Genomic DNA, 26,002 nt, shown 5'->3' with positions numbered 1-26,002 from the left:
TATCAACCTTTTTGAATTTTAATGTCAATTTTATTTTTATTTATTTTTGGTAACAAAGGCATTTTGTAGGTCTTTTGTTTATATCATATTAATATCCAAATGTATTCTTCTTTTCCTGCCCAAGGAGTCTTACTTTGTAATAAAGAACTATCATCATTTTCCACAAAAAAAGTTAGGAATATTGGAAAATTTATGTCCCTAAAAGTCTCAACAACACACTCAAACTGCTGCCCTGACTGAACACTGGTTTTCTGATATGGTCAGATTCCTACTCAGGCAGTAGATCTAACTGAAGTCCTCAAACTGGAAGGAAACAGGAAGGTCTAACAAGAATGAACTGTAGATAATAGCCAATGGCTCAAGACAAACTTGCCACTACCAGTGACAGAGAGGAGCAAAAGGCGTCTTGTAGTTCAAAGTCCCTTCCTCTTTGGTACTCACCATAAGTGGTGGAGTTAAAGCTGATCAACTACTGACAACGGTATTGAAGACTCCCCTTTTCTCCTTTTTTTTTGTGCTGTCATATAATTTGTCTCTTATAAGCAGCATAATTGTACACATACAAATTTCTGTCATAAGACAAATGGGTAAACAGACATAAAACAAACAACGGGTCTGCCCACCTTGCAAGAAACATAAAAAGGGATGGAGGAACCACTAAAAAGAAAAAAGTGCTATTCTTCTAAATATAAAGACAATAAAAGGCATAGGCTTAGGGATACCTAATAAAAATTATCCTGCATAATAAATGTCACTCCAAGATGACTTAAAAAAAGCAAATAGGATAAAACTTTTTTTAATGACAGAGATGTTAAAGAGGCTTGTGTTTTTTACTTCCAAGACCATGAGAAAATCAGCATATGAATGTCTCATCATGAAGAATTTTAAAAAGAGACACTTTCTTGACTCTCACTCTAGTATATGGGAAAGTAAAACTTAGTTTGTTAGCAGTTTCCTGCTTCTTCAGAAAAGAAACAGAATGTTCTAAGTATGCTAAATCAATTTAGGGTTAAAAGGAAAATAGAAGAAAAACTTGGGGAACTGACATGTCTCAAGAAATTAATTTTATCTTGGTTCCTAATAAAAAGTAAAATTTTTACTATATTGCAATCAGCTTGTGTTGCCATGGCAAGATTATTCTCGATCCTTTATAGAAAACTCTATTCCATTTGAGCCATTTGTTTCCTAATCAACAGAAAAACAGGCCAAGTTCTTACTTCAGAGTAGTATGAAATAATTACCATTAAAGAAGTAACTAAATAGATATTGTAATAAAAATGAATGGCCCTATTATAAAACTAGGTTTTGTTATGCTGGAAACAACTAGAAGTCTTCTAAAAAGCAAATCACCGTTACCACTATTATGTTGTGTATTCATTTCAGCCATTAAAAAAAAACACAATAAAAACTTTACCTTGTGTTTTGGTATCACTTCTAAGATAGAAGACTGGCAAAGGCAAAAAAGGCTAGGTAATTGAAATTAAGTAGTTTGCCCAGGGTCACATAACTGTGTGAGGCCAGATTTGAACCCAGGTCCTCCTGACTCTAGGCCTGGCATTCTATCCACTGTGTTACCGTGCTGCCCCTATTTCAGCCATTTAAAGGTTCATAAACTTTTAGGAATTTACATTAGACATCCTGATGAGCTGATTTGTGGCGTTGGTCCACTTGTGTGATTTCAATGACTCAAGAGAGAAAGCACTGAGTAGCTAAGTGACTTGCCCAAGGTCTTTATATAAAGCCAATATGTCATCAGGGAGACTTGAAAATAAGTTTTCCTTACTCCAAGATCAGTTCTCTAGCTAGCATACCACATTGCTTCTGTTATTCAAAATGTCCTGGGTTACAAAGCAGGAATATACTGGTAGGGAATCCCTCAAGGAATTACCTCATTGTTGGAGTGGCTGGTAGGAAAGCTACACCAGGAGTAGTTACTGTGCTTTCCTTTGCAGAAACATTTCTACTTTCCCTGGTCCGCTCCTTTTCACAAATTATTATTACATTAGAGCAGAATTCAGAAACTGTTTCAATAATTATGTGACTTGACATTTTTTTACATTTTCATAGTATCACAAAAGGACCCATTTATCTCAAATTAAACACATCCTATATTAAAATAATCATTTCTCCTTGCAGCCAGTTGGCTCATTTTCTTGACTTTCTTTTTACGTCACTCTCCTATTCAAAAAGATTCAATGGCTCCCTACTGCTTAGAGAATAATGTATAAGCTCCTCACCCATTGGACCTATAAACCCTTTCACAATCATTCTATCTTTCTAATTTTACTTTCTTTTGTTCCAAAGTTTCTCTACCCAAGGTAGTCACCCTAACTGTTCTCCTTACACACTGTATTTATTCTTCCTTCGTGTCTTGACCTATGATATTCCTTATATCTAGAATACCCTATGCCAATTCAGATTTTAATCTGAGCCTTGACAGACTTAGGTTAAGTCTTTCCTTGTTCAAAAAGTCTTCTCCAACCATTCTAGCTGTGCTGCTCTTTAGTCTGTCTCCTATAAAAGTTATTGTCTGAATGCTGACAAAATCATATGCTCTCTCATTTATTAAAATGCTCCATATCTATATGTTTTGTCTATCCAATATGACTATCTCCTTGGGGGTGGCGGTCTTAATAGTTGTTTTTTTGTTTTTTTTTTTGGCATAACAATTAGCACATCGGTGGTATAGATATGAGGTCTTCAGTGACTGGTGACTGGCAGGCTACAATGGTGGGTTAAACTTTACCCTCTGAAGAAATGGTGTAACACTTGATGTCACTTATGGCCACTGTTTTCCAACTATGCAAGACAAACTAGTCATTTATGACAAGAGGTGAAGAATAATACCAGAAATAACTAGTCTCCTTGGGGTAGGAATGGCAGGAAAAGAAGAACAACAAAATTAAAGCCAAATGGATAATTAAAGAGAATATTCTTAATAATCAGAGAGCTACTCTTGTCTACTGGCCATAATTTCCTCACCTGTAAAACCAGTGACAGCTAAAATGATTCCTTACCATTTAAATGCCTTAGGTTTTCATCATAATTAAAAATAGCTAACCGTCATACATTGCTTAGAAGTTTACAAAGCACTGAAAGTATTATTTTCATTTTGTAGACAAAGAAACTGAAACTCAGGGATTAAGTGACTTGCCAGTGGACACAGAGCCTGGAAATCTTAGAGGTGCGTCCCCTGAATCCTAGGCCAACACTACACCAAGTTGTTTCTCATTTGATTCTGAGGGAAGACTGCCACCTACAGAAAGTCTTTCACTACTTCCACCCAATTATTCAATTTTCTACCTCATCTCTCTACAAATTACTTACTGGCTATTCCTGCATAGCTTGTAGAAAGTGTAAAATCTGAGCCAGGTACTTTGTAGCAGCAAGCCACCAACAAGAGAAATCTATCAAGTCAAGTGCAACTTTAACATCTGTCACTGACCAGCTTTGTTCCAGGCCAGTTCTTTTTAAGCGATTTTGTGATCATCCGTGGATCATGGTGGGGTTTAATTAATCTTCCCTGTTCCCCTTTGAGGCAGATCTTATTATCCTTATTTAACAGATGAAGATACAAAAAAGGAAAAAGGACCTGTCAAGGTCTGGGACAGTTCCAAAGAACACACTTCCCAACCCTGAACTTTTAGCTATGCAAATCCCTAAGGGATCAATGGCAACACTCCCCTCCCCACTGTAACATGGGTCACTCCTGAATGCAGATAAAGAGTTTGGGTGATTTTTGTGGTGACAAAGAACTAGCTACAAAGCAGATGCCCAATGACTGAAGAATGGCTACAGAAATTGTGGCCCATAACTGTAATGGCATACTACTGTTATAAGAAATGATGGATCCAGCAAATATAGAAAAATATGGTACGATTACACAAACTACTAAAGTAAGCAGAGTTTACTTACCCCTCCACGATATAAACTAGAAATGGAAAAAACAAGAACCCCAAGATATTAAAAAACAAATGCTACAAAATTACAAAGGCCAAGATAAGACTAAAAGAAGAGATGTGGAAAAAACATTTAAGAAGATTCAAAAGTGTGAAAAATTGCATATAGGCAGATTTTTTTAAGTTCTTCAATTTTCTCAATTTCAAGTTTTGCTGGGGGGTTTTCTTTTTATCCTCTTTTTAATAAAAATGGTACAGTAGCAGGAAGTACACTGAGTTCCTCTTACCCTCCACCTTGACCTAATAACTCCTCTAAAGGTCTTGAACACTATCAGGAAATTTTTTAAAAAGTCACAGGGAGTCATTTTGCCAGCCCAGACTGACTAAGGGAGACAAACACATAAGTCTAGAGCCATTGAGGATGGGGTCTGACCAGTAATATGCCACAAAGAGCCCTTCAGTACAGGAAGTGAGAAGAGGCACCAGCCCGCGCATGTTGTTTTTCAGTTGTTTCCAACTCTACATGACCCCATGGACTTGTACAAAGAGACTGGAATAGCTTGCTATTTCCTTCTCCAGTGTGTTCCCATTTTACAGTTGAGGAACTGAAGCAAATAGGGTTGAAGTGACTTGCCCAAGGTCACACATCTAATAAGCATCTGGGGCCAGAACTGAACTCAAATCTTCCTGACTCCAGGCTTGGTGCTTTATCTACTGTGCCACCCAGTTGTCCCTAAGTACAGCATGAATGGGCCTAAAATTATGTAAGGTGCCAGAACAGATGCTAAGCTGCAACTGTCACTCACTAGTCAGTTCTTGGCCATAGATCCAGGGGCGGACTGAAGAAGAGGACTGTGTTTAGAGGTAGTATTTTATAGTGAAGAGCAGCTGTAGGACCTAGGCTATGTACTGGGCAAGAACCAAGTTCAGATCTGGACCTGCTTAGAAGTGGGGTACGATCTCAGTATCAGTTTTTAGCCTAGTCTGAAGCCTGAGAAATAACTAGGCCAGAAATCTCAGACCAAAAGGACACCTAAAGTTTTGCCTACTCTAAATCAGCAGAATAGAGCTGGCTGCAACTGGCTAAGTCCAGCAGCTATCTACAAGAACTACAAAGAGGAAAAAAGTCCTCAAGCTTGTTGCTCAGACCCAAACCCAGTACCCAGGTCAGGAACTCAGACGGGGGGTGGGGGGTGGGGGGTGGGGGGGAATCAGAGTTTGCCCAGGATCAAACTACTTTGGGAGCCCTGAAAGTTTGTAAGTTTCCAACCTAAACTGTCCTAGAAATCTTGGAATAGTACAACACTCAGTACCCAGAAAGCAGAGCAAGATCAGCCCAGACATTCCCTTCAGATGTAAGGAGAGCCTGCCCCAACATAAATTCCAGTCAGGAAAAGGCAAGCGGAAAGAATAAACAAAACAAAAAAAAGAACCCTACCATAAAAATCTATTATGACGACAGAGATGCTCAAAACACAAAGTCCAGACAAGAACTCTAAAATAGCTCTTCTTTTTACATTTAAAAATCCATACCCTAAACAAATCCAATGAAGTTCAATAATAATACAAAGGTATGATGACCCTTGCTATAGGAGGAAGATTATAAAGTAGAAGACTGTAGAATTATCATTCCTGTCTGCTTATCTGAACAAAATAGTGTAGGGAATTACTTTGAAGATATTAAATCCTCCTATGCATAAACATCAGTAATAATACATTCTTTCGAGAAGAAAGAGGGGGTAGCTGAGTGGCTCAGTGGATTGAGAGCCAGACCCAGAGACAGGATGTCCTGGGTTCAAATGTGACCTCAGACACTTCATAACTATGTGGCAACTTAACCCCCCCTGCCTAGCCCTTACCACTCTTCTGCCTTAGAATCAATTGATTCTAAGGAGGAAGAAGGAGAAGAAGGAGGATTGATTCTAAGGAGGAAGAAGGAGAAGAAGGAGGAGAAGGAAAAGGACAAATAAAACATGTCACCCTTTCATTTCATCCATTCCTGGTTTTTTTCTAGAGGAATTTTATTAACATGGAAATTGAGAGGTGAATTCTGAATATTTTAGGATAGGGAGAGAGGGTGGTTTAAAAAATAAACATCACCAACAAACACCAAGCCAAATGTATAACAATATGACTGGAGTATTAAATGTTGACTTTTGAAATAACTATAAGCTTTTAAAATTATTTCATTCAGTGTGGCAAAAATCTGGTGATAGCCTTCTAGTGACAAATTTTCAACCTCAAGTAATATTGAAATATTTGGTTAAACTTGTGCATATTGTTACTCCAAAAATGTTCCATTGATATGTCTTTAAAATTTTTTTTCAATTAATACACATATATTTTCTCTCTCTTCTATACTCCCCATAAGGGGGACAGGGTGGGGTTAATTCTTCAGGAAGCTGCAGGAAAGATTTTCAATATCAAACAAGAACCTCTACTCTAGAGATTTTTTTTTTAGTTGAATTCATTTTAACTATTTTCACTTTCCTGATCTTTATTTTTTAATTGTTTTTTCAATTACCTGGCATTTATTTTCTCTCCCTCTTGCTATACCTCTCCAACCATTAAAAAAAGAAAAAGAGAAAAACCCAATCTTTCCTGAAATATGTAAATCATACAAAGCAAATTCCCACATTGGACATGTCCAAAAAGGTGTGTCACATTCAGTATACTGAATCTATTATCTATTGGAAGGTCACTAACATTCTTCATTGCTGATCCTCTAGAACAGGAGTTGGCAAACTAAAGTCATGTACAATATCCAGTAAAAACATAAAAACTATTGTTAGCAGAGGGTCATACACAACAGGGAATAGGCTGGATATGGCACACAGGCTACAATTTTCCAAATACTGCTATAGAATCATGGTTGGTCATTATACTGGTCAGAGTTCTTAAGTCATTCAAAGTTGTTTGTCTTTATGTAATCTTGGTATTATAGTATAAATTGTTCTGGTTGTTTACTTCATTCTGCATCAGATTATACATGTCTTCCCAGGAGTCTTTTTTTTTTAAATCATCCCTTTCATAATTTCTTACAACTAAAAAGTACTTCATTACATTCATATATCATAAATTAGTTCTGTCATTCCCAAAGCAATGGGCATATCCCTTAGCTTTTGGTTCTTTGCTGCAATAAAAAGAACTGTTCTAAGTGCTTTTTGCCTATATGAATTTTTTCTTTCTTTTTGGGGTATTAAAGTCTAGTAGCAGTATCACTGGGTCAAAGCATATAGACACAGTTTAGTAACTTTTGTGACATAGTTCCAATTCCTGCCCCCACCTACCCAAATGGCTATACCAATTCATGGATCTCTTAAGAACGGTCTGTTCATATCTTTTGATCATTTGTCAATCGGGGAATGGTTCTTTTTCTTAAAAATTTATATCAGTTCTTTATATAGCTTAGAAATGAGATCTTTATCAGAGAAGTTTCTGTATCAATTAATTTTTTTCCATCTAATGTTTACTGTACTGGTTTTGTTTGTGCATGAGTCTCTTAATTTTATGTAAGCAAAATTGTCTGTTTTATCTTCTCTGGCTTTCTGTCCCTTGTTTAATTATGAATTCTTCCTCTATTCACAAAACTGAAAGGTAACTTCTTCCATTGGTCCTTGAATTTATTTATCATATAGCCTGTCATCTAAGACATATATCCAGATGGAGCTAATCTTGGTGAATGATAGACTGCTAGTCTAAATAACTTCTGATTGCTTCTCAAATTTCCCAGCAGTTTTTGTGGAACAGTGAATCCTTATCCCTCATAGATGGTATTTTGGGATTGACAGGAACATTAGCTTAACAAGTTCATTTACTTCTCTGTGTTGTGTACCTAATCTATTCCACTGATCAATCTCTATTTTTAACCAGTACCAAAAATTTTAATGATTACTGTTATACAGTTGAGATAAGGTACTGCTAAGTCATCTGGCCTCCAGACTCTCTTTCTACCTATTTTGCCACAGGGCTACAAATTAATCTTTACTAAAAGAACAATCTGTACAGTAACAGCAACATTGTAAAGAAAATAAATTTGAAAGACTTAAGAACTACTGATTCATACATTTTGAAGAGCAATTTGGAATTACACCCAGAGTTATAAAACTGAATATACCCTAAGACTCATTGCTGTGTCTGTTTTCCAAGGAGATCAGGGAAAGAGGAAAAGAACCCATGTGTTCCAAAATATTTATATCAACTGTCTTTGTGGTGGCAAAGAACTGGAAATTGAGTGGATGCCCATCAACTGAGGAATGGCTAAACAAATTGTGGTATATGATTGTGATGGACTACTACTGCACCACAAGAAATGATGAGCAGACTGATTTTTTAAAAACTTGAAATAACGAACAGTGGAATGAGTAGAATCAGGAGATCATTATACATAGCCATAGAATTAATGCTGGAAGAATAAACTGGGAATGTTACCACCAGAAAGAAAACAGAAAGGTAAAAACATGAAAGACTTAATTTATATGTATACATATTGGTTGGTCTTCCTGATGACATCTTTTGTGAGGAGGGTAGTGAGGGGCTGGGACACTGATTTATTATGTAGATATGAAGAAAAGAAAGTTAAACATATAGTAGATTTGTGATTTCATTTGTATAGTTTTTCTTTGTATATGAAAATGCTTGTTTTATTTGGTTTTGTAAAATTAGGGGGAAAAAAGAAAGATTTAAGAACCCTGATAAAAGCAATGACCAAGCATAATTACAAAAGACTTATGATGAAGCGCACTACCTACTTCCTGTAGGAGGTGATAACTTAAAAAGAAGAATAAGACATGCATTCTTAATTTTTAAAACCCTTACCTTCTGTCTTAGAATTAATACTGTGTACCGGTTCCAAGGCAGAAGTGCAGCAAGGGCTTGGCAATGGGGGTTAAGTGACTTACCTAGGGGGTCACACAACTAGGAAATGTCTGAGGCCAGATATGAACCCAGGATCTCCCCTCTCTGTGACTACTTCTCAAACAACTAAGCCATCTAGCTACCCCCAGAATAGGACATAAATTTTTATACATGAATATAGTTAATTTGGGAATCCATTTTGCTTGACTATGTTTATCTTTACAATTTCATTTTTCTTTTCTCTCCAGGGGAATGGGGAAAGAAAAATAAGTGCTTGTGAACTGAAATAATTTAATTTTAAAAAGAACAAAACAATTATAGCCCTTGCTCTAATATTAAGAGTTTTAATGTGTTGTAACATGCAAAGGGCCTTCAAGATCTTATATCCCAACCCAATATTTAACTGTGGGACTATGGATAAGTCAGTTATCCTCTTTTGAGTTCCAATTTCTTCATACACTAATTGCCTCAACTTCTTGTTGTGAGGAAAAACATTTTATAAGCTGTTAAGCCCTCCAAAATTATAAGCTATCATTATTAGAGCTCTAAAAAATAACACAGTTCTTCTTACTTATTCAGGAAGAAACTAAAGCTGAGAAAGTCAATGATTTGCCCAGGGTCACAAAACTCTTAACATTTCTGAGTCAAGATTTGATCTGAGTGCAGTTATCTTTAGTCAAGGCCTACCACTATACCACCTGGCTACCTCTGGGTGGAGTACTTCCTCCCCAAACTACAGTATAAACTCTTCAAGAGGGAGAAGTGTCCTTCATCAACTTCATATTATTCTCAGTCCTTATCAAAGCAAGCACTGAAAGCCATTTGTTGAAATAAAGCTCTGTTAAAAGCAAAGAAAATGCATAAACAATTCAATTCAAATCCTTACCACATTCTCCAAAGGTGCTGCACCAAATACTTTAAAAACAGGGTTGGGTTTTGAGGGAGAAATACATAGGACAATAGCTTGCTGTCCCACTCGCGTTGTATATTCATCTAATGTAGCTCGAAGTTTCCTGAATTGGACAAGGAGAAGAGAGGACAAAGTAGACAATAGTTAAATGTCAGAAAGACAAAAAGAAAGAATTAATAAACCCACACACTCAACTAACACCAATTTTGCTCTGAGATAGCTCACTCTGATTAGGCATGATTTCTCCTAAAATTAATCATGTTACTGAAAAAGTATGAAGTCTGGTGCTCCATTTAGTATACATATATATACAGAGTTTCACTTTATGTAGATTTGATTTTATATAAGGATGAAATCTCTCTCTCTCTGTCTCTGTCTCTGTCTCTCTCTCTTCAAAAAAACAACAACAAAACCCTAAAAAAATATCTCTAAGGGAAAGCAGAAAGGACCTACAGAGAGATCAGCCTCCTCTGGACCAGAAGCTTGACTTGAGGTCTCATGTGGTAAGAGAGGAGACCTTTGCCCTAAATCTACCTACCCACCCACCAGCAGTCCTAGCCTCCATGTCTGTCTTCCATTTGTCAGCACTTGGGTATCTCATGTCTATCCCTGTCCCTACATGTCCCCCATCCTCTCCTGCCTATGTCTGGTTTTTAAAGCCTTTTACAACCTGGGCCAATGTCTCCTAGTTTCATCATACATTTCTCGCTCTCCAAAACTCTCTATGATTCTGCCAAACTAAACCTCTCTCTCTTCCTCCCAAAGGGCACTCCATCTCCCACCCCCACACCTTTATACTGGCTATACCTCATTATAATGCATTCCCTCCTCACCTAGGCCTCAAATGCTTTTCAGGATGCAGCTCAAACATCATCTTCTACAGGGCCATTCCTTATCCTTAACTGCTTATGTACTAAATAAATTTAACTGCTTTCTATTTATTTTGCATTTACTTTGCATATATTTGTTCTAAATATATACATATATATATGTTATTTTCCAATGGAATGTAACTTTCTTGAAAGCATGTCTTTGTGTGCCTACCACAAGTTTCTGACACGTGATAAATATGCTTAATAAATACCTATTATTTGATTAACTGGTCAATTTGCTGGAGATGAGGTGAAATTTAATATTTTTTTGCATTTTTTATTATTCATGCTTTGGAGCAAAATTTCATAACGTAGTTACTAATTTGCAATTCCTCTTTTAGGAAAGATTTGTTCATATCCTTTGACAATTTATCGGTTGGGGAAAGATTCTTGGTTTTATAAATGTGTTAGTTCCCTATCTATCTTAGATCTTAGATTCTTATCAGTAATAGTTGATGAAAGATTATTTTTCCAATTGACAGTATCTGATCTTATTGATAAAAAATTAACTAATTAATTAAAATTCTACCATTTTAATTTATGGTATAATATGTTGGTCTAAACCTAATTTCTATCAAAGTGCTCTCTAATTTTCTCATTAGTTTTTGTCAAATAGGGATGCTTCTCCTGAGGGGTATATACTTACAGAATATGGAGTTATTATTAAATTCCAATTGCTTCTGATTCTTCCTTATCTGGTCTGTTCTGCTGATTTACTTTCACCCTCCTCCCCCCCATACCAACTAGGTTTGAGTATTTTTGCCTTATAGTATAATCTGAACTCTGAAAATGCTATTCTCCATTCTTACTTTTCCCCACCATTTTTTTGTTCTTTCATTTTATCTAACAGTATAAAGTATTGTCTTAATAGTTCGATGAGAATAGCATCAAATCTGTAAATTAATTTAGGTCATATCATTATGTTTGTTATATTTGTGGGACTTGCTTTAGTTAACTTGTATAAATCTTCCTTCATTTGTCAGGAATTGTCTTATGGGAATGTAAGATTCAAATTAATATCCATTAACTCCAAGTATTGTATTTTATGAAGTTTATTAATAATCACTTGAAGTAGAAGAAATAAAAAGAACAAAAGTAAAATTTGAGTAAAATTTTCCTGCCTCTCACCTCACCCCACCTCCACAGCCGCGTTTCCGGGAGAAGAGAGCGAGGGTGGAACTACATAAAACCTTTATCTTCCCTATGTTAGTACATTACATAAACATGTAACTGGGATGCTGGGAAAGTGAGTCCCTGGGGAGAGAATTCTCACTATACAGTATGAATTTCCAGAAGCTTCCTTTCTAGGCAGAAAGGTCCTGGATTAGGTTTCATAGGTAAATATTTATTCAGGAATGTCACCAATGGATGTTACTTAAATCTCTAAAATAAATACAATATTATTAAGTGCTTTGAACTCTATGCCCTAGAAAGCCCTTACTATAACATTTAATTAAAATCCTGTAGAGATTATTTGTATTTTTCATTTTGAGCAAATGTCATTTTACTGAGAATCTAGGGCTTGGCACTGTTCGCACGACATGCAGCTTAATGGCTTCCTCCTCTAGTCTTGTTCTATAAGTGGATTTGTGATTAGCTCTGCCCTCAATCCTGCCCAGCTAGGACACAACTCAAATTTGCCCCTACAAATTGCTGACTTGTGATTGTCAATATCTCCAACTAACCAAATTCTGGTCTGTGTCTCGCTCTATCTTCCAGTTAACTACTGATGGAATTCTATCCAGTCTGGAACATAACTAATTGGAGGAAAATTTGTGCAAGCCAGTTTTTGATCACACAGTGGTAGTACTTGCATGATGTTTTTACTCCTTAACTTCCTCATATTCATCACAAATTTACTGTGAAAAGGAATTTCAAGTCACAGAGTACATAGGGCAAGTATACCATACTAATACTTCTCTTCTGCACAGTCAACTGTCACTCTAGTAAAATCATCAGGTTAAAGGATATTTACAAATTCAATATTCAGTTGGATCTTCCTCTTATACCACCAATGACTCCAAAGAATAAGGGTGGGAGCAGTGCCCATCTCTTAGATATCTTTATTAATTATTTATTGACATTTAAAAACTATTCATAATCATAGACTCACAATCTCCAAGTTATCTGGTTCAGGCCTGTCTCAGAATAAGAATTCACCTAAATTAATATTGTGTGTGCCTATTAGGAGTAACCATAAGAAGTTTTTAAACTAAGGACAAATATAACTATATTCTACTGTGTCATAAGCTTATTTCCTTTCATTCGGCTTTTACCTATGATGAATGACCTGACTCTTGATACTTTACAAAATTTAATGTAAAATTTCCTTCCAGATAATGTAATCCCTTCATAGCCTTCTCCAAAGCAAATAACTCCAATCTCTTTGGTATTTCCCTTTTCAAGTCTGTATTCTAAATCCTGAAATCATCTTACTTTCTTCTAGAGCCTCTTTAGGTATTTTAACATCCAGTTAGAGGACCTTCAAATTCTTAAGTAACATTCTCCTGCCTTAAGAACCAACAGAAGGTTGAGCGTTAATTAAAAATGAAACTTTATAACCTATTCATCTTTTCTAGTCTTTTCATACTTTATTCTCATCCAAGTATCCTGTATTCCTGCAATAATCTACTTGTAGTTCTTCAAACACCACATTGCATTTCCCATCTCTGTTATCTTTGCATTGGTTGTCCCACATTTTGGGATGTTCTTCCTCCTTCATCTCTTCACTTTCCAAGATGTCCTTCAGGACTCAGTTCAAATCCCACTTCCTCCAGGAGACCTTTATCTGTCCTCCCAGCTACTTAATGTCTTTCCTTCTCACAGCTCCATCCATTACCCTCTAAAAAAGTAACTGGTATCTACTCAGTTGTTTATTTCCCCAATAAAATGAAAGCCCCCTTAGGGAAAGAACCCTATCTTGGTTTTTCTTCGTCTCCTCAGCACTTAAGCCTGTGCCTGGTCACAGTAAGGGTTTAACAAATGCTTGTCCACTTCACCTTAAAGGCTAATTATAAGCTCAAATGAAGTAAGGGTTTGCAGACCTTAAAGAGCTATCTAAACATCAACTATTGTAATAATATTATTTCTTGAACTTATCAATCTAAAATTCCTGATTTACTAAGTAAAAAAGAAAATTGGGCTATTTTTGCCATGACGTTTTCTTGTTAAAACAATGCTTGTAAAAACAAAGAATTATGATCCTTGTGTCCTACTGTGGATGTTCAATAACCATCCTTTCAAATAACACATTCTAGAATTTTGCCCAAGTCAAAGCCAAGGTCATTATACTAGCTTGTTTAATAACAACAGTGTATTTTTGCTCTTTGATTCATTCTGCTTCGCAGAGTTCTCCATCCCTTACATGGGGCCAATCATTTCTTATATCTGCACAGTTGGACTTTTTCTTCTAAATCAATGAGTCTAAAAGCTTTCCTACTGAATGAAGTGGAACATACTTCTGGCTCACCAAGTATATATTGTTTCAAGCTGTAAACCTTAAAATTCCTTAGACTTATAAGTGTTGGAAATTTCACCATTGGGAAATTTCATACTTGGAAAATTTCTTACTGATAGTCTATTGGAATGTGAACCCCATTGGCATGGGAGGTTCCTCCTCCTCCCTTCTTAAGATTACTTTAGGACAGAAACCTTTTGCTGAACAATGGAAAGGACTTTGACCTATGCTTAAGCATAGAACAGGAATTTCTTTGAGTCATGATTGATTTTAGAATTGATACAATGGAGATACTTGGAATCAATCTCCACCCTACTCAGTCCTAACAGGATTGAGGAAGGGCTGCAGCATAGATCAAAATTTAATTATTCCAATCTCTACCCTACTCAGGTTAACAGGATTTAGGAAGGGCTGTAGCAAAGGATCAAAGATTTAATTATTTGAAAATATGACCTTCAACAGACATGTGCAAAGCCACAGACCTCTGGGCGGTCCTGGGTTAAGCTAGAGCCTCCACTGGCACAGGGAAATTGATGGACAGTGATTGGTAGATGTGAGAACTGAGGGGAGGGAACTTGGATGGTTTCCTTAAAGAGAGAGGGGTCTGAAGACTCAGGGTGGTGGTTGAGGAGTTTGTCTGAGTGGTTGGAGTGTGCTCTGAGAAGCTTGCTCTGAAGGAAGCTGAAGGTGGGGGCCTCTGAGACTGTTTCTCCATTTTGGTCACGTGAGTAATAGGGACTGATCTCTTTTCTTTGCCCCAGCTATCTAAGGGCTTGGGCCTTTTGGCCCAGCCTAAACAGAAGGGGTATTTAAGCCCTATTCCCTTCTCTCCCCTTTCTCTCTCTCTCTCTCTAATTCCTTTCTTCCTCCTGTTTGTAATTAAACTCCATAAAAGGTTGACTGCTGACTTGAGTTTTCATTTAGGAATTACATAGCTGAATTCCTTGGCGACCTTAAATTAATATATATCAGTCTTTTAAAGTGATTTCCTTGTCACAAAGCTTAAGGAGAATTTTCGTTATTGTTCTTTAACGTGTCCAAACAATCAACCAACAAACACATATATAAATAGGTTGCAAATATAAAGAAGGAAACAAGCCCTGCTTTCAAGAATCTTTCATTCTTTGCTAAACTTGATAACCTCTCTAAAACCATTGTCAGCCTTCTACAGTATTAATAAGGCTAAGACCACTAAAGTAGGCACATCTCACCTTAGCAATCGGGTCTGCTGTCTCTTCCGAATAGAAGGATTAGATTCAAAGACATGGGGTCGTTTTCGTTTCTTTCCTGTTGCTACAGCAGCAGCAGCTGCCATCCCCACAGGACCTGGAACCAAAATACATAGGCTGAAACTAAGAATGGAATTAAGACAGAACCATAGCCCAGTTCAAAATGGAAATTATTGTCCATTTCAATATATACATAGTATCAGTAAACCTCACTTTATCCAAGAGATAACAAGATTCACTGTGATCAAATAGCAAGCCCTGGGCCAGAGGCAGTAAGACCTAAATTCCGGTCACAACTCTATGCGATTTCCATCAATTCATTTAATTTATCCAGGCTTGACCACCTTCTTTATCAATAAAATTAGGAGGTTAAACTCTGATACAGGTCCCTTAAAAAAAAAACACAAAAAACAACAACCACAACAAAAAAACTTACCTTCCATCTTAGAATCAATACTGTGATTGGTTTCAAGGCAGAAAGAAGAGTGGAAAGGGTAGACAATGGGGGTTAAGTGACGTTCCCAGGGTCACACAGCAAGGAAGTGTCTGAAGTCAAATTTGAACCTAGGACCCGGGTCTCTAGGGCTGGCTCTCAATCCCCTGAGTCTCCCAGTTGCCCCCTACAGGTACCTTTCAGTACTGACATTCTGTGATTCAAGCCTTTAAGTATGAATAATTCTCTATTCCAAATCAGCTATATTTTAAATTCTGAAAATCTCTATTGTTTGAATAATCTTATCTCCTAAGGAAATGGATGTACCCAAACTTCATGGCAACTTTGGACCACATAAACATTATGGGAAAATTAATAAACTATAGTAATAAACCCCAAAGTTGTTTGCATATTCATATAGCCTTTAATAGCTGGCTCCCAGTACTAAGAACCAGGTTGAGAATGGGGGGGGGGGGGGGTGTCCTGGGTTCAAATCTAGCCTCACTTTCTTTCTAGCTGGGTGACCCTAGGTAAGTCACTTAATCCCCACTGCCTCCCCCTTACCACTTTTCTGCCTTAGAATAGAAACACAGCATTGATTCTGAGACGGAAGGTAAGGGTTTAAAAAAGAAAACTTAAATCTACCTAATTTATCTATAATCTAAGTCAATAAAACCTTTCAATATATTTACTAATCACATATAACAGCATACTATTAAAAGCAGGTCTTTTAGGGCTGCTGCTATGTGTTACCTTCATGATAAAGACAATTATACTTTTTTTCAAAGCAAAATTCCAGTGCTATAAATCTTGACACTCTGCAAATTAAATTTTTATAAATGAAGTACTTTAAATGTATTAATAAAACTATTTAAAGGAATCTTGCAATAAATCACTCTACAAAGTAACTTATTTGCTGGATAAATTTGGATTTTGTATTTAGCATTTTCTTCAAATAAGGCAAGTCTTGTATTCTTTCATATAGTGCACTTTTTCAAGAGGGCTCATAAGATCCTACTGCTATTTCCACATTAACCATATGCTTTTTATAATAGCACAAACTGGGGGGGCAGCTGGGTAGCTCAGTGGACTGAGAGCCAGGCCTAGAGACAGGAGGTCCTAAGTTCAAATCTGGCCTCAGACACTTCCCAGCTGTGTGACCCTGGGCAAGTCACTTAACCCCCATTGCCTAGTCCTTACCACTCTTCTGCCTTGGAACCAATACACAGTATTGATTCCAAGATGGAAGGTGAGGGTTTTAAAAAAATAATAATAATAATAGGACAGACTGAAGCACTAACAGTAAGGGATCCTTCCAACACAATAGATTTAATTTTTACTTCTACCCCTTCTCATACTTTTAAAATACTCCCCACCTGGCAAAGAATTGGAAATTAAAGGGATGTCCATCACTGGGGAATGGCTGGCTAAACAAACTGTGGCAAATGAGGGTGATGGAATACTATTGTGCTCTAAGGAATGATGAACAGGATGATTTCAGAAAGAGCTGGAAAGACCTTCATGAACTGAAAGAAGCAGAACCAAGAAAACATTGTACACAGTAACAGCAATATTGTGGAATGATCAAATGTGATAGATTTAGCCACTCTCAGTAATATAATGATCAAGGACAATTCGGAGGGATTTAGGACAAAGAATGCTATCCACCTCCAGAGAAAGAACTGTTTGAATCAGAATGCAGATGAAAGCATGTGATTTTTCACTTTAGTTTATTTAGGTTTTTGTTTTGAAATTTTGGTTTTATACAATTATTCTTTCACAAAAAAAAGAACAATATGGAAATATGTTTTGCATGATAATACACGCATAATCCAGATCAAATTGTTTGCCAGCTCTGGGAAGAGGGAGGGAGACAATTTGGATCATATAACTTCAGAAAACCTTCTATAGAAATTTGTTACATGTAATTGGTAAAATAAAATCTTTATAATATCTTTATCATAAAAAAATAAAATACTACCACCAAGTTAAATGGGCATAGCTAAGACACCAAAAAGAAATTAAACAACAAAAAAAGCTATTAAATAAACTCCTCTAAAATGGAGCATCTGGGAGGAAATCAGAAGAACTTCACCTAATGGGGCAACTTTCTCTGGGTCATAAGCCTCTTTTTCTGGGAATGTTGCCAACAAAGGAGATGGTAGTGACAAGACCTAGTTGATGAAAGCTTTACTCCTGGCAGGAAAATACATACTCTGGAAGAGACAAAAACTATCTATCACCCCAACCCTAATGAGAAAAGGTTAATGAAAGCAGGGCTGATTTTTCATTGAAACTAAAATTTTGATGCCTAAAGTGAAAGCTAAGCTTCAGGAAAATTACAATGTTAAGTCCTAGCTCTTAGGTTCTCAACTGACTAAGGCCATTTCTTTTCACAAGCATTTTTAACCTAACCATATTTATGGACTCTGCAAAACAAAAAATTTTAATACCAAAAGTAGGTCAATTTACATATTCCTACAGATATACTGAATATGTATCTATTAGTGATCATTTAAATTGGCTTCCCTGCAAATCAACGTCTGATGTCATCTTTTATAAACCAAGGTAATTGAATCACCATTGGTAAAGCATTCACTGGAATTATTTCCCTATTATTGAGGCTGTCTTTTAAAGGAACTCCATCACAGCAGCTATGTAGCACAGTAGATTGAGCTCCATGCTTGGCAACTGGTGGTCCTGGGTTCAAATCTGGCCTCAGACACTTCCTAGCTATGTGACCCTGGGCAAGTCATTTAACTTTTAAAGTGCCTAGCCCTTAGCACTTTCATCTACCTTAGAACAATATTTAGTATCAATTCTAAGATAGATGGTAAGGGTTTAGACATTAAAAAATAAAGGAACTTCCATAAACAGAAAAAGTAATATGCATTAGAGATAGGGAGATAAGTCATATAGTATTAACATTATTTTATTTCCCTAGTTAACCACAAATAGCCAGCAGAAAAAATTCCCATATGTAATATATCATTTTACTAAACTCATTCCTTGCTCCAATTTTAGAAGGTACATTTAGTATCTAACAAAAAGAAGAATGGTAGCAGGTTACCTGAGTGGTTGCCAAAGTAGAATATTATACTGTCTAAATTGCTGGTAGCATCACCTCTAGCATCTTTAAAACCTGACAGAACACTGACACTCAACCTCGGCCCTCTTTTAATGCCAAATATCCCTCTCTCTCCACCATCCCACATGAAGCTGACTGAGGCACTGAAAAAGTCCAAAAACATAAGCAATGTGCGATGCCGTGGACTCCCAACCTCCACAACGGGAGGCTGGGGGTGTCTTCTCATTGTCTTCATTTGAGCCCTGCTTTATCTCTATCATTCTGTTACATTTCCTTTTGGATTTGGGGTGTCGTTGTTCTTTCTATTTATGTTGTGGAAGCCACTGTGTAAACTATTTTCTGGCTTCTGCTGACCTCACTCTATATCTGCTCATGGAGATCTTCCCATGTGTCTATATAGTCATCACATGGGGAATTTCTTACAGGAAAATAACACTATCACGTTTATGCATCATGATTTGTTTAGCCATTTCCCAATTAACGGGCATTTACTTTGCCCCAATTCTTAGCTATCACAAAAAGTACTACTATGAATATATCAGAGTACATGAGGACTCTCTTCCTATTGATAGGTTTTTGGGGATATAAGCCCAGCTTCTGAATCAAAGGGTATGGACACTGTAGTCACTTTATTTGCAAACTGCTTTCCAAAATGATGGCAAAATTTCACAGTTCCACCAATAATGTATTAATGTGCCTATCATTCTACAACCTTCCCAACATCAATAATATTTCTATTTCTCTTATTATTAGTGATTTGGAGCATTCTTTCATGCGGTTGGGGCTACTCCGAAGTTCTTCTTTGGAAAACTGTTCATATCCTTTAACAATTTCTCTACTGGAAAATGCCAGTCTTGGCACAACAGACTTCCTCTAGTAGAAATAACAGCAAACTGGAATCTCCCAGTCAATCACCAGCTCTGTTGCTAACTTTACTCCCTACCTATGCCTCCAGGAAGCAGGAGAGATGGGAAAGAACCAGTGTGTAGGCACCATAGTCTAAGTGCTCCGTGGAGTTCACCACCTCCTTATTTCCTTCCCTTCAAGGCTTGGTTCCTCCACAAAGCCTCTCTGGTTTCCTTCAGCTGCTAGTCCCATCCTCCTTGAAATGACCTATCTTGTATTTATGTTGCCCACATATGTATGCACATGTGCAGCACTTATGACATTGTCTATTACATAGTAAATACTTTTTAAATGCTTATCAATGGATTCACAGAAAGATGAATTTGGGGGCAGCTGGGTAGCTCAGTGGATTGAGAGCTAGGCCTAGAGATGGGAGGTCCTAGGTTCAAGTGTGGCCTCAGCCACTTTCCAGCTGTGTGACCCTGGGCAAGTCACTTGACCCCCATTGCCTAGCCCTTACCACTCTTCTGCCTTGGAGCCAATACACAGTATTGACTCCAAGACAGAAGGTAAGGGTTTAAAAAAAAAAAAGAAAGAAAGATGAATTTATCTCTCTCCCAATGGACTGTAAGCTTCTTCAGGACAGGAGTGAATGCATTTCTGACTCTCTATCCCCAGCACCTAAAGAATGCCTGATACATAAGAAGTGCTTAACAAATGTTCACTGACCGACTAAAGGTCAATAGCTGTTTGGCGGCAGTCATTGAAATACAAGAATTTCATTTGCTGCTTTTAAAAACTGTTATCTATTTTAGTCATCTTTTAGGCCAATTTAATGTCATAACCAAAAAAGGTGTGGCACTATTGGAACTATATACATACTATCTTCCATTATTTGTGATTGAAGACTGGATTGTCCATGGTCCCTAAGGTTTGCTGAATAAAGAACTCTCTTTTTAGTAATCATGCCCCAGAGGAACGAGCATGCATTTCTTTCCTGAAATATCACCTCCTTAAGGAAGTGGATAGGCAAGGACCTAGTATCAAAGAGTCTGAGAATAGCTAAATAGGAAGCAATAATGTAACTCCATTTTGGAGGATGAGGAGAAAAGAAAATAGAAGACTATATTGATATGTTTGCATGGGCCAAGGAGTAATCCTTTGCTATATACTACAAGAGTGTTTGATACCAACCTGCATTATTGGTAACTACCCTGAAAATGGACAGAAAAAAGAATGCAGAGAAAGCCTCTAACAAAGACAAAACAAAAGGAAAAGAAATGCTATAAGTTGTTCAGTATGATGAAGAAATGCTATAAGTTGTTCAGTATGATGAACACAAAGATAACAATGACTTCAAATACAACAAAATTTTTTGGGAGAATATTCATTTTCATTCTTGACAAAGCTAAACAAAAAGAAATAGAAAATGAAAACAAAAATGTTCTTGACTATCAATCATGGTGACACAGAATTGTAATAAATTCCTGGAAAGAGGGCAGGGAATTTCCACTAAAGTAGATGATTACAGAAAGATATCTAACCTAGGTTTTTAAGCATTCACTTTCCCAACAAGATGACATCATGTTGTCTTTTCAAACTTTCTGATTCACATACTGCTTCCTGGAAAGTGTAATTTACAGGTAAGGGCCATCAAAGTTCAAGAAAACACCACTTTACCAGGGTGGTAGTTCTAGTATATAGAAACAACTTCTGCTTAGAAAGATATCATCTGAAGTTTAATTAGATTCAGCCTTTTTCAGAAGAGGAAAGAACTTGGGCTTTGTATGTGAAAAGATGAAAAGACAACAATATGTAAGCCAGTCATTTCTCAAACAAAAAGATCCATATTTAAAATTTATGTTTTCAAAATTACAGGAAATAAAGAACTTGTAATGTTTTGAATTGTCTAAGTTCTTTACTTCTTCACCTGCTTATAATAATGTTGTTGGGGTTTTTTAAACTCTTACCTTCCATCCTAGAATCAATGCTATGTATTGGCTCCAAGGCAGGAGAGTGGTAAGGACTAAGCAATGGGGGTTAAGTGACTTGACCAGGACCACACAGGTAGGAAGTGTCTGAGGCCATATTTGAACCCAGGACCTCCCAACTCTGGGTCTGGCTCTCAATCCACTGAGCCACTTAGCTGCTCCCTTATCATAATGTTTTCAAAAATATTATACAATTCACTTTTTACTTCAAGGGAAAATAAATAAATATATTTATTATATAACAAATAAAAACAAAATTCTATTTCTCATCTACCAGTAAATTATTCAGGAGTCTGAATTACCTTTCAGATCATATAACAGCATAAAGGTTAGGAAGAATTTCTATTAGTCTTAATGGTTTTTTGAAAAAAAGATTTATGGATTTTCATTTTAATCATGCTACCAAACTGATTTAGTGGTAATTAGAAGCAGCATAGAAATCAGAAAGAAATGGATAATTTACAACGGGCAATTTGAAGTAGTGGAAAGATCAAAGGAAAGAATGTTAAGAAAGCTAAATTCTAGTCCTAGGTCTGTTACTAACAAGCCATGTGGTCCAGTATAGGCAAATTATTCTTTGTGGGCCTCAGTCTCTTCATATGGTAAAATGAAGGTGAACTATAAGGTTCCTAGTCTCTTATAGAGTTTATAATTCTATTAAAATGTAGGAAACTTGGATGAGCTTTCCTTAAAAAGTGTGAACTACTGCCTCTAGGAAATCATTACAGAAGACTCATCTACAATGTGGACTTACAATGTTGGTGTGCCCTCTTCTGGAAAGTGGAAGAATTTCCTTATTTTTGTTTTAAATTCCAAGCAAACTTTAACCACCTTTCAGTTTAATCATCTATAGTCATAATTGTAAACCTTAAAATTTCTTAGACTTATAAATGTTGGAAATTTCACCATTGGGAAATTTCATACTTGAAAAATTTCCTATTGATAGTGGGAACTCTATTGGAATGTGAACCCCATTGGCATGGGAGGTTCCTCCTCCTCCCTTCTTAAGATTACTTTAGGACAGAAACCTTTTGCTGAACAATGGAAAGGGCTTTGACCTATGCTTAAGCATAGAACAGAAAGTTCTTTGAGTCATGATTGATTTTAGAATTGATACAATAGAGATACTTGGAATGACAGAACCAGGTCTTGGAAAATATAATTTCCACCCCACTCAGTCCTAACAGGATTTAGGAAGGGCTGCAGCAAAGGATCAAGATTTAATTATTTGAGAATATGACCTTCAACAGACATGTGCAAAGCCACAGACCTCTGGGCGGTCCTGGGTTAAGCTAGAGCCACCATTGGCACAGGGAAGACATGGACAGTGATTGGTAGATGTGAGAACTGAGGGGAGGGAACTTGGATGGTTTCCTTAAAGAGAGAGGGGTCTGAGGACTGAGGGTGGTTGGTTGGAGAGGTTTTTGCTCTGAGAGGTGGTGCTTTGAGAAGTTTGCTCTGAAGGAAGCTGGAGGTGGAGGCCCCTGAGACTGTTTCTCCATTTTGGTCATGTGAGTGATAGGGACTGATCTCTTTTCTTTGCCTCAGCTATCTAAGGGCTTGGGCCTTTTGGCCCAGCCTAAACAGAAGGGGTATTTAAGCCCTATTCCCTTCTCTCCCCTTTCTTTCTCTCTCTCTCTCTCTCTCTCTCTCTCTCTCTCTCTCTCTCTCTCTCTCTCTCTCTCTCTAATACCTTTCTTCCTCCTATTTGTAATTAAACTCCATAAAAGGTTGACTGCTGACTTGAGTTTTCATTTAGGAATTACATAGCTGAATTCCTTGGCGACCTTACATTAATATATATCAGTCTTTTAAAGTGATTTCCTTGTCACATAATAGAGTTCTTGATATCAGGTCACAAAATGGATGATTTTTAAAAACTTCCTAAATCCATTATGGAATGCTACTAAAAGGGTGATTTTTGTCCACCCTACTAGATTATTTACTCTGTGCTTCACTCCTCTCCCACCTTGGGTTTTTTTCTTCCTAGTACTAAACTTTACTGAACCTCATTTTCTTAGGAAGACACATGGATCAATCAATACATAAATATTTATTAAGTGAATTTTTATTTGGTATCAGGCATCATAACAGACATTAGAGATACAAAGACAAAAAAGGCCCTGCCCTCAAGTCCCCCAATCTACTAGGGAAATGGGATATAAACCTCAAAGAAAACAGAAAATCTACATAAAGTAAAGGGTAACTCCGTGTTTAAGAGTAAAGAGTAACTATAGTCCCTGGGGAGGAGAGGGGGAGTAAGGCCTCCTGGGGAAGATGATCTGTCAGCTGCATTTTGAAGAATATTAAAGAGTCTAAGAATCTGGGGTAGAAAGGGAATGTGTTCAAGGTAGAGGAAAGAGCCTGCCCAAAGGTATGGAGACCAGAGACGAAAGTACTAAGAAGAGCAAACAAGCTAGTCTGGCTGGACCTTGGAAAGTTTATAAAGGAAAATTTATTATAAGCCTGGAATGGTAGACTGGAGCCATGCTTTACATGAGAAACAAAGGATTTGGCTTTTTTTCCTAGAAGCAATAGGGAACCACTGGAAATTTTTAGGTAAGGAAGTAACAGAGTGGTACTTTAGGAGTATCAATTTGGCACTCCTGTGAAGGAGAAATTAGAAAAGGAGACATCTGAGATGGGGAGATCAATTAGGAGATTATTACAAAAGTCCAGAGAAGAGATGGTGACAACTATAAGATGGCTGGCAGAAGTAGCTGGATCTAGAGGGTGAGACTGCAAAGGCTGCAAACACAAGGAACTGGAAGATTAGTGGCACTCAGAAAAAGAAGCATTATTAAGAGAGAACAGTTTGTGGAAAAAGATTATGAGTTCTGTTCTGGACATACTGAATTTGAGATGTTTAAAGGACATCCAATGAAAAAGACAATTGTTAGTGCAGGATTGGAGTTCAAGAGAATGATTAGGGCTGGATATATGAATCTTCATAGAGATAATAATTGAATCCATGGGGACTGATGGCATTATTGAGAGAAGTTGTTTAGAGAAAAGAAAAGAGACCAAGCCAGAGCTTTGGGGGTAAATCCAATTAGAGCAGGCCATGGATGATAAGCCAGCAAAGAAGCTAGAGTGAGCAGAAGAAAAGATCAGGTACAAGGTTCAGCCATAAAAGCACACAAAAAGCCTGTGGTACTAGGAGTCATGGCTTCCAATACGGACTATATATGCCATTACAAATTTAACACCTTGACTAAGCCCTATCCCCTCTTTAGGCTTTGGCTATTTGCTCTATAAAGGCAGAAATGTCAAAGGTTCCTTCAAGTTCTAAAATTCTATTGTCTACTGGGCAAGTCTTTTAATCCCCTGGTGCTCTAGGCCCCTGGTGTCAAACTCAAAAAGAAATAAGAGCCACTGAACCATGTATAAGGATCCTGGAAGGCTGCATATTAACTTAGAAAGGCATGCATGTTTAAAGATTTCTTTTTAAAATTAATATACCAATACATTAAAATCAGATGGGAACCCCATTTTAATCTGATTTGGGGAATAACTGGAAGTGCTGTAATTCATATGCAGTCTGTGGGGTTTATCTTTGACAACTCCTAATCTTTTTCTTAATTATTCGTTTATTCACAACATTTTAAATATTAATATACTCAGTTAACTTCCTTCACTTGCCTCATTTGACAAAAATATATATGTATATACAAAATTAAAAAAATTCTATTGTCTATAAATATGATTCTATGCCGACCATTTGTTCTATAGTTACTTAAATAGTATTCAACTTATTAACTTCAGACTAAGTTAGGTACATGAAATCATCTGACTGTAATATCATAACATCATAAAGTTGGAAAAGGGTCTTATGAAGTCATCACCAACCCTGAGACTGACTTTCATTAGTAAAATAATGATTAAGCACCCATTATTTTTTAGATTATGATGAAAGCCAGTTCAAAAAATCAAGCCTATTCCTGATAAAGAAATTAATAAAATCTCCTTCAGAAAGGAAAGGCAATGTTGTACAACAGACACAATGTTACACAATAGATTCAATGTTACATGATGGATACAATGCTATATGAAGGATGCAATGTTAAAAAGCGTTATATGATGTTATGTTATATAATGTATACACTTTTGGACTTAGAATCTAGAAGACTTAAGATTCAAATTCTACCTCTGCCATTTACTAGCTATGTATGTGACAACCTTCGCCTCCTTTTCCTCAACTGTAAAATCAAGAATTCTACTCAGACTTATAGGATTTCATATGTAAAGCACTGTAAAGTCCAATATAAGTGTCAGTCATTATTATTATTTTCCAATGTCTTGCAACTCTCCAACCTCAGAAAGTTTGTGCCATTATCTTTTTTAGTAACAATTGGTCATTCTCAAGTTTTTACCAACTCCCTTCTTTTTCTTCAAAAGCTCAAAAAAATGGGAAAAGCAG

The 26,002-nt window shown here is 36.8% G+C and overlaps 1 protein-coding gene across 2 annotated transcripts in view; it reads right to left on the bottom strand.

Moving 5' to 3' along the window:
- The window catches only part of NRF1 (nuclear respiratory factor 1), a 125,893-nt gene that overhangs the window by 69,206 nt on the left and 30,685 nt on the right, over positions 1-26,002 (bottom strand). For both annotated transcript variants that reach the window (XM_007504301.3, XM_001366887.4), the window contains exons 3-4: positions 15,207-15,321; positions 9,643-9,769 (exon numbers count right to left, since the gene is read on the bottom strand). In XM_007504301.3, coding sequence (XP_007504363.1) covers positions 9,643-9,769; positions 15,207-15,321 — 242 coding nt within the window. The remainder of the gene's footprint in view (positions 1-9,642; positions 9,770-15,206; positions 15,322-26,002) is intronic.

Source organism: Monodelphis domestica, chromosome 5 (genome assembly GCF_027887165.1).
Source record: "Monodelphis domestica isolate mMonDom1 chromosome 5, mMonDom1.pri, whole genome shotgun sequence".
Lineage (NCBI taxonomy): Eukaryota > Metazoa > Chordata > Mammalia > Didelphimorphia > Didelphidae > Monodelphis > Monodelphis domestica.
The sequence above is the reverse complement of the archived record's forward strand: the minus strand, read 5'-3'. Positions and strand labels throughout refer to the sequence as shown.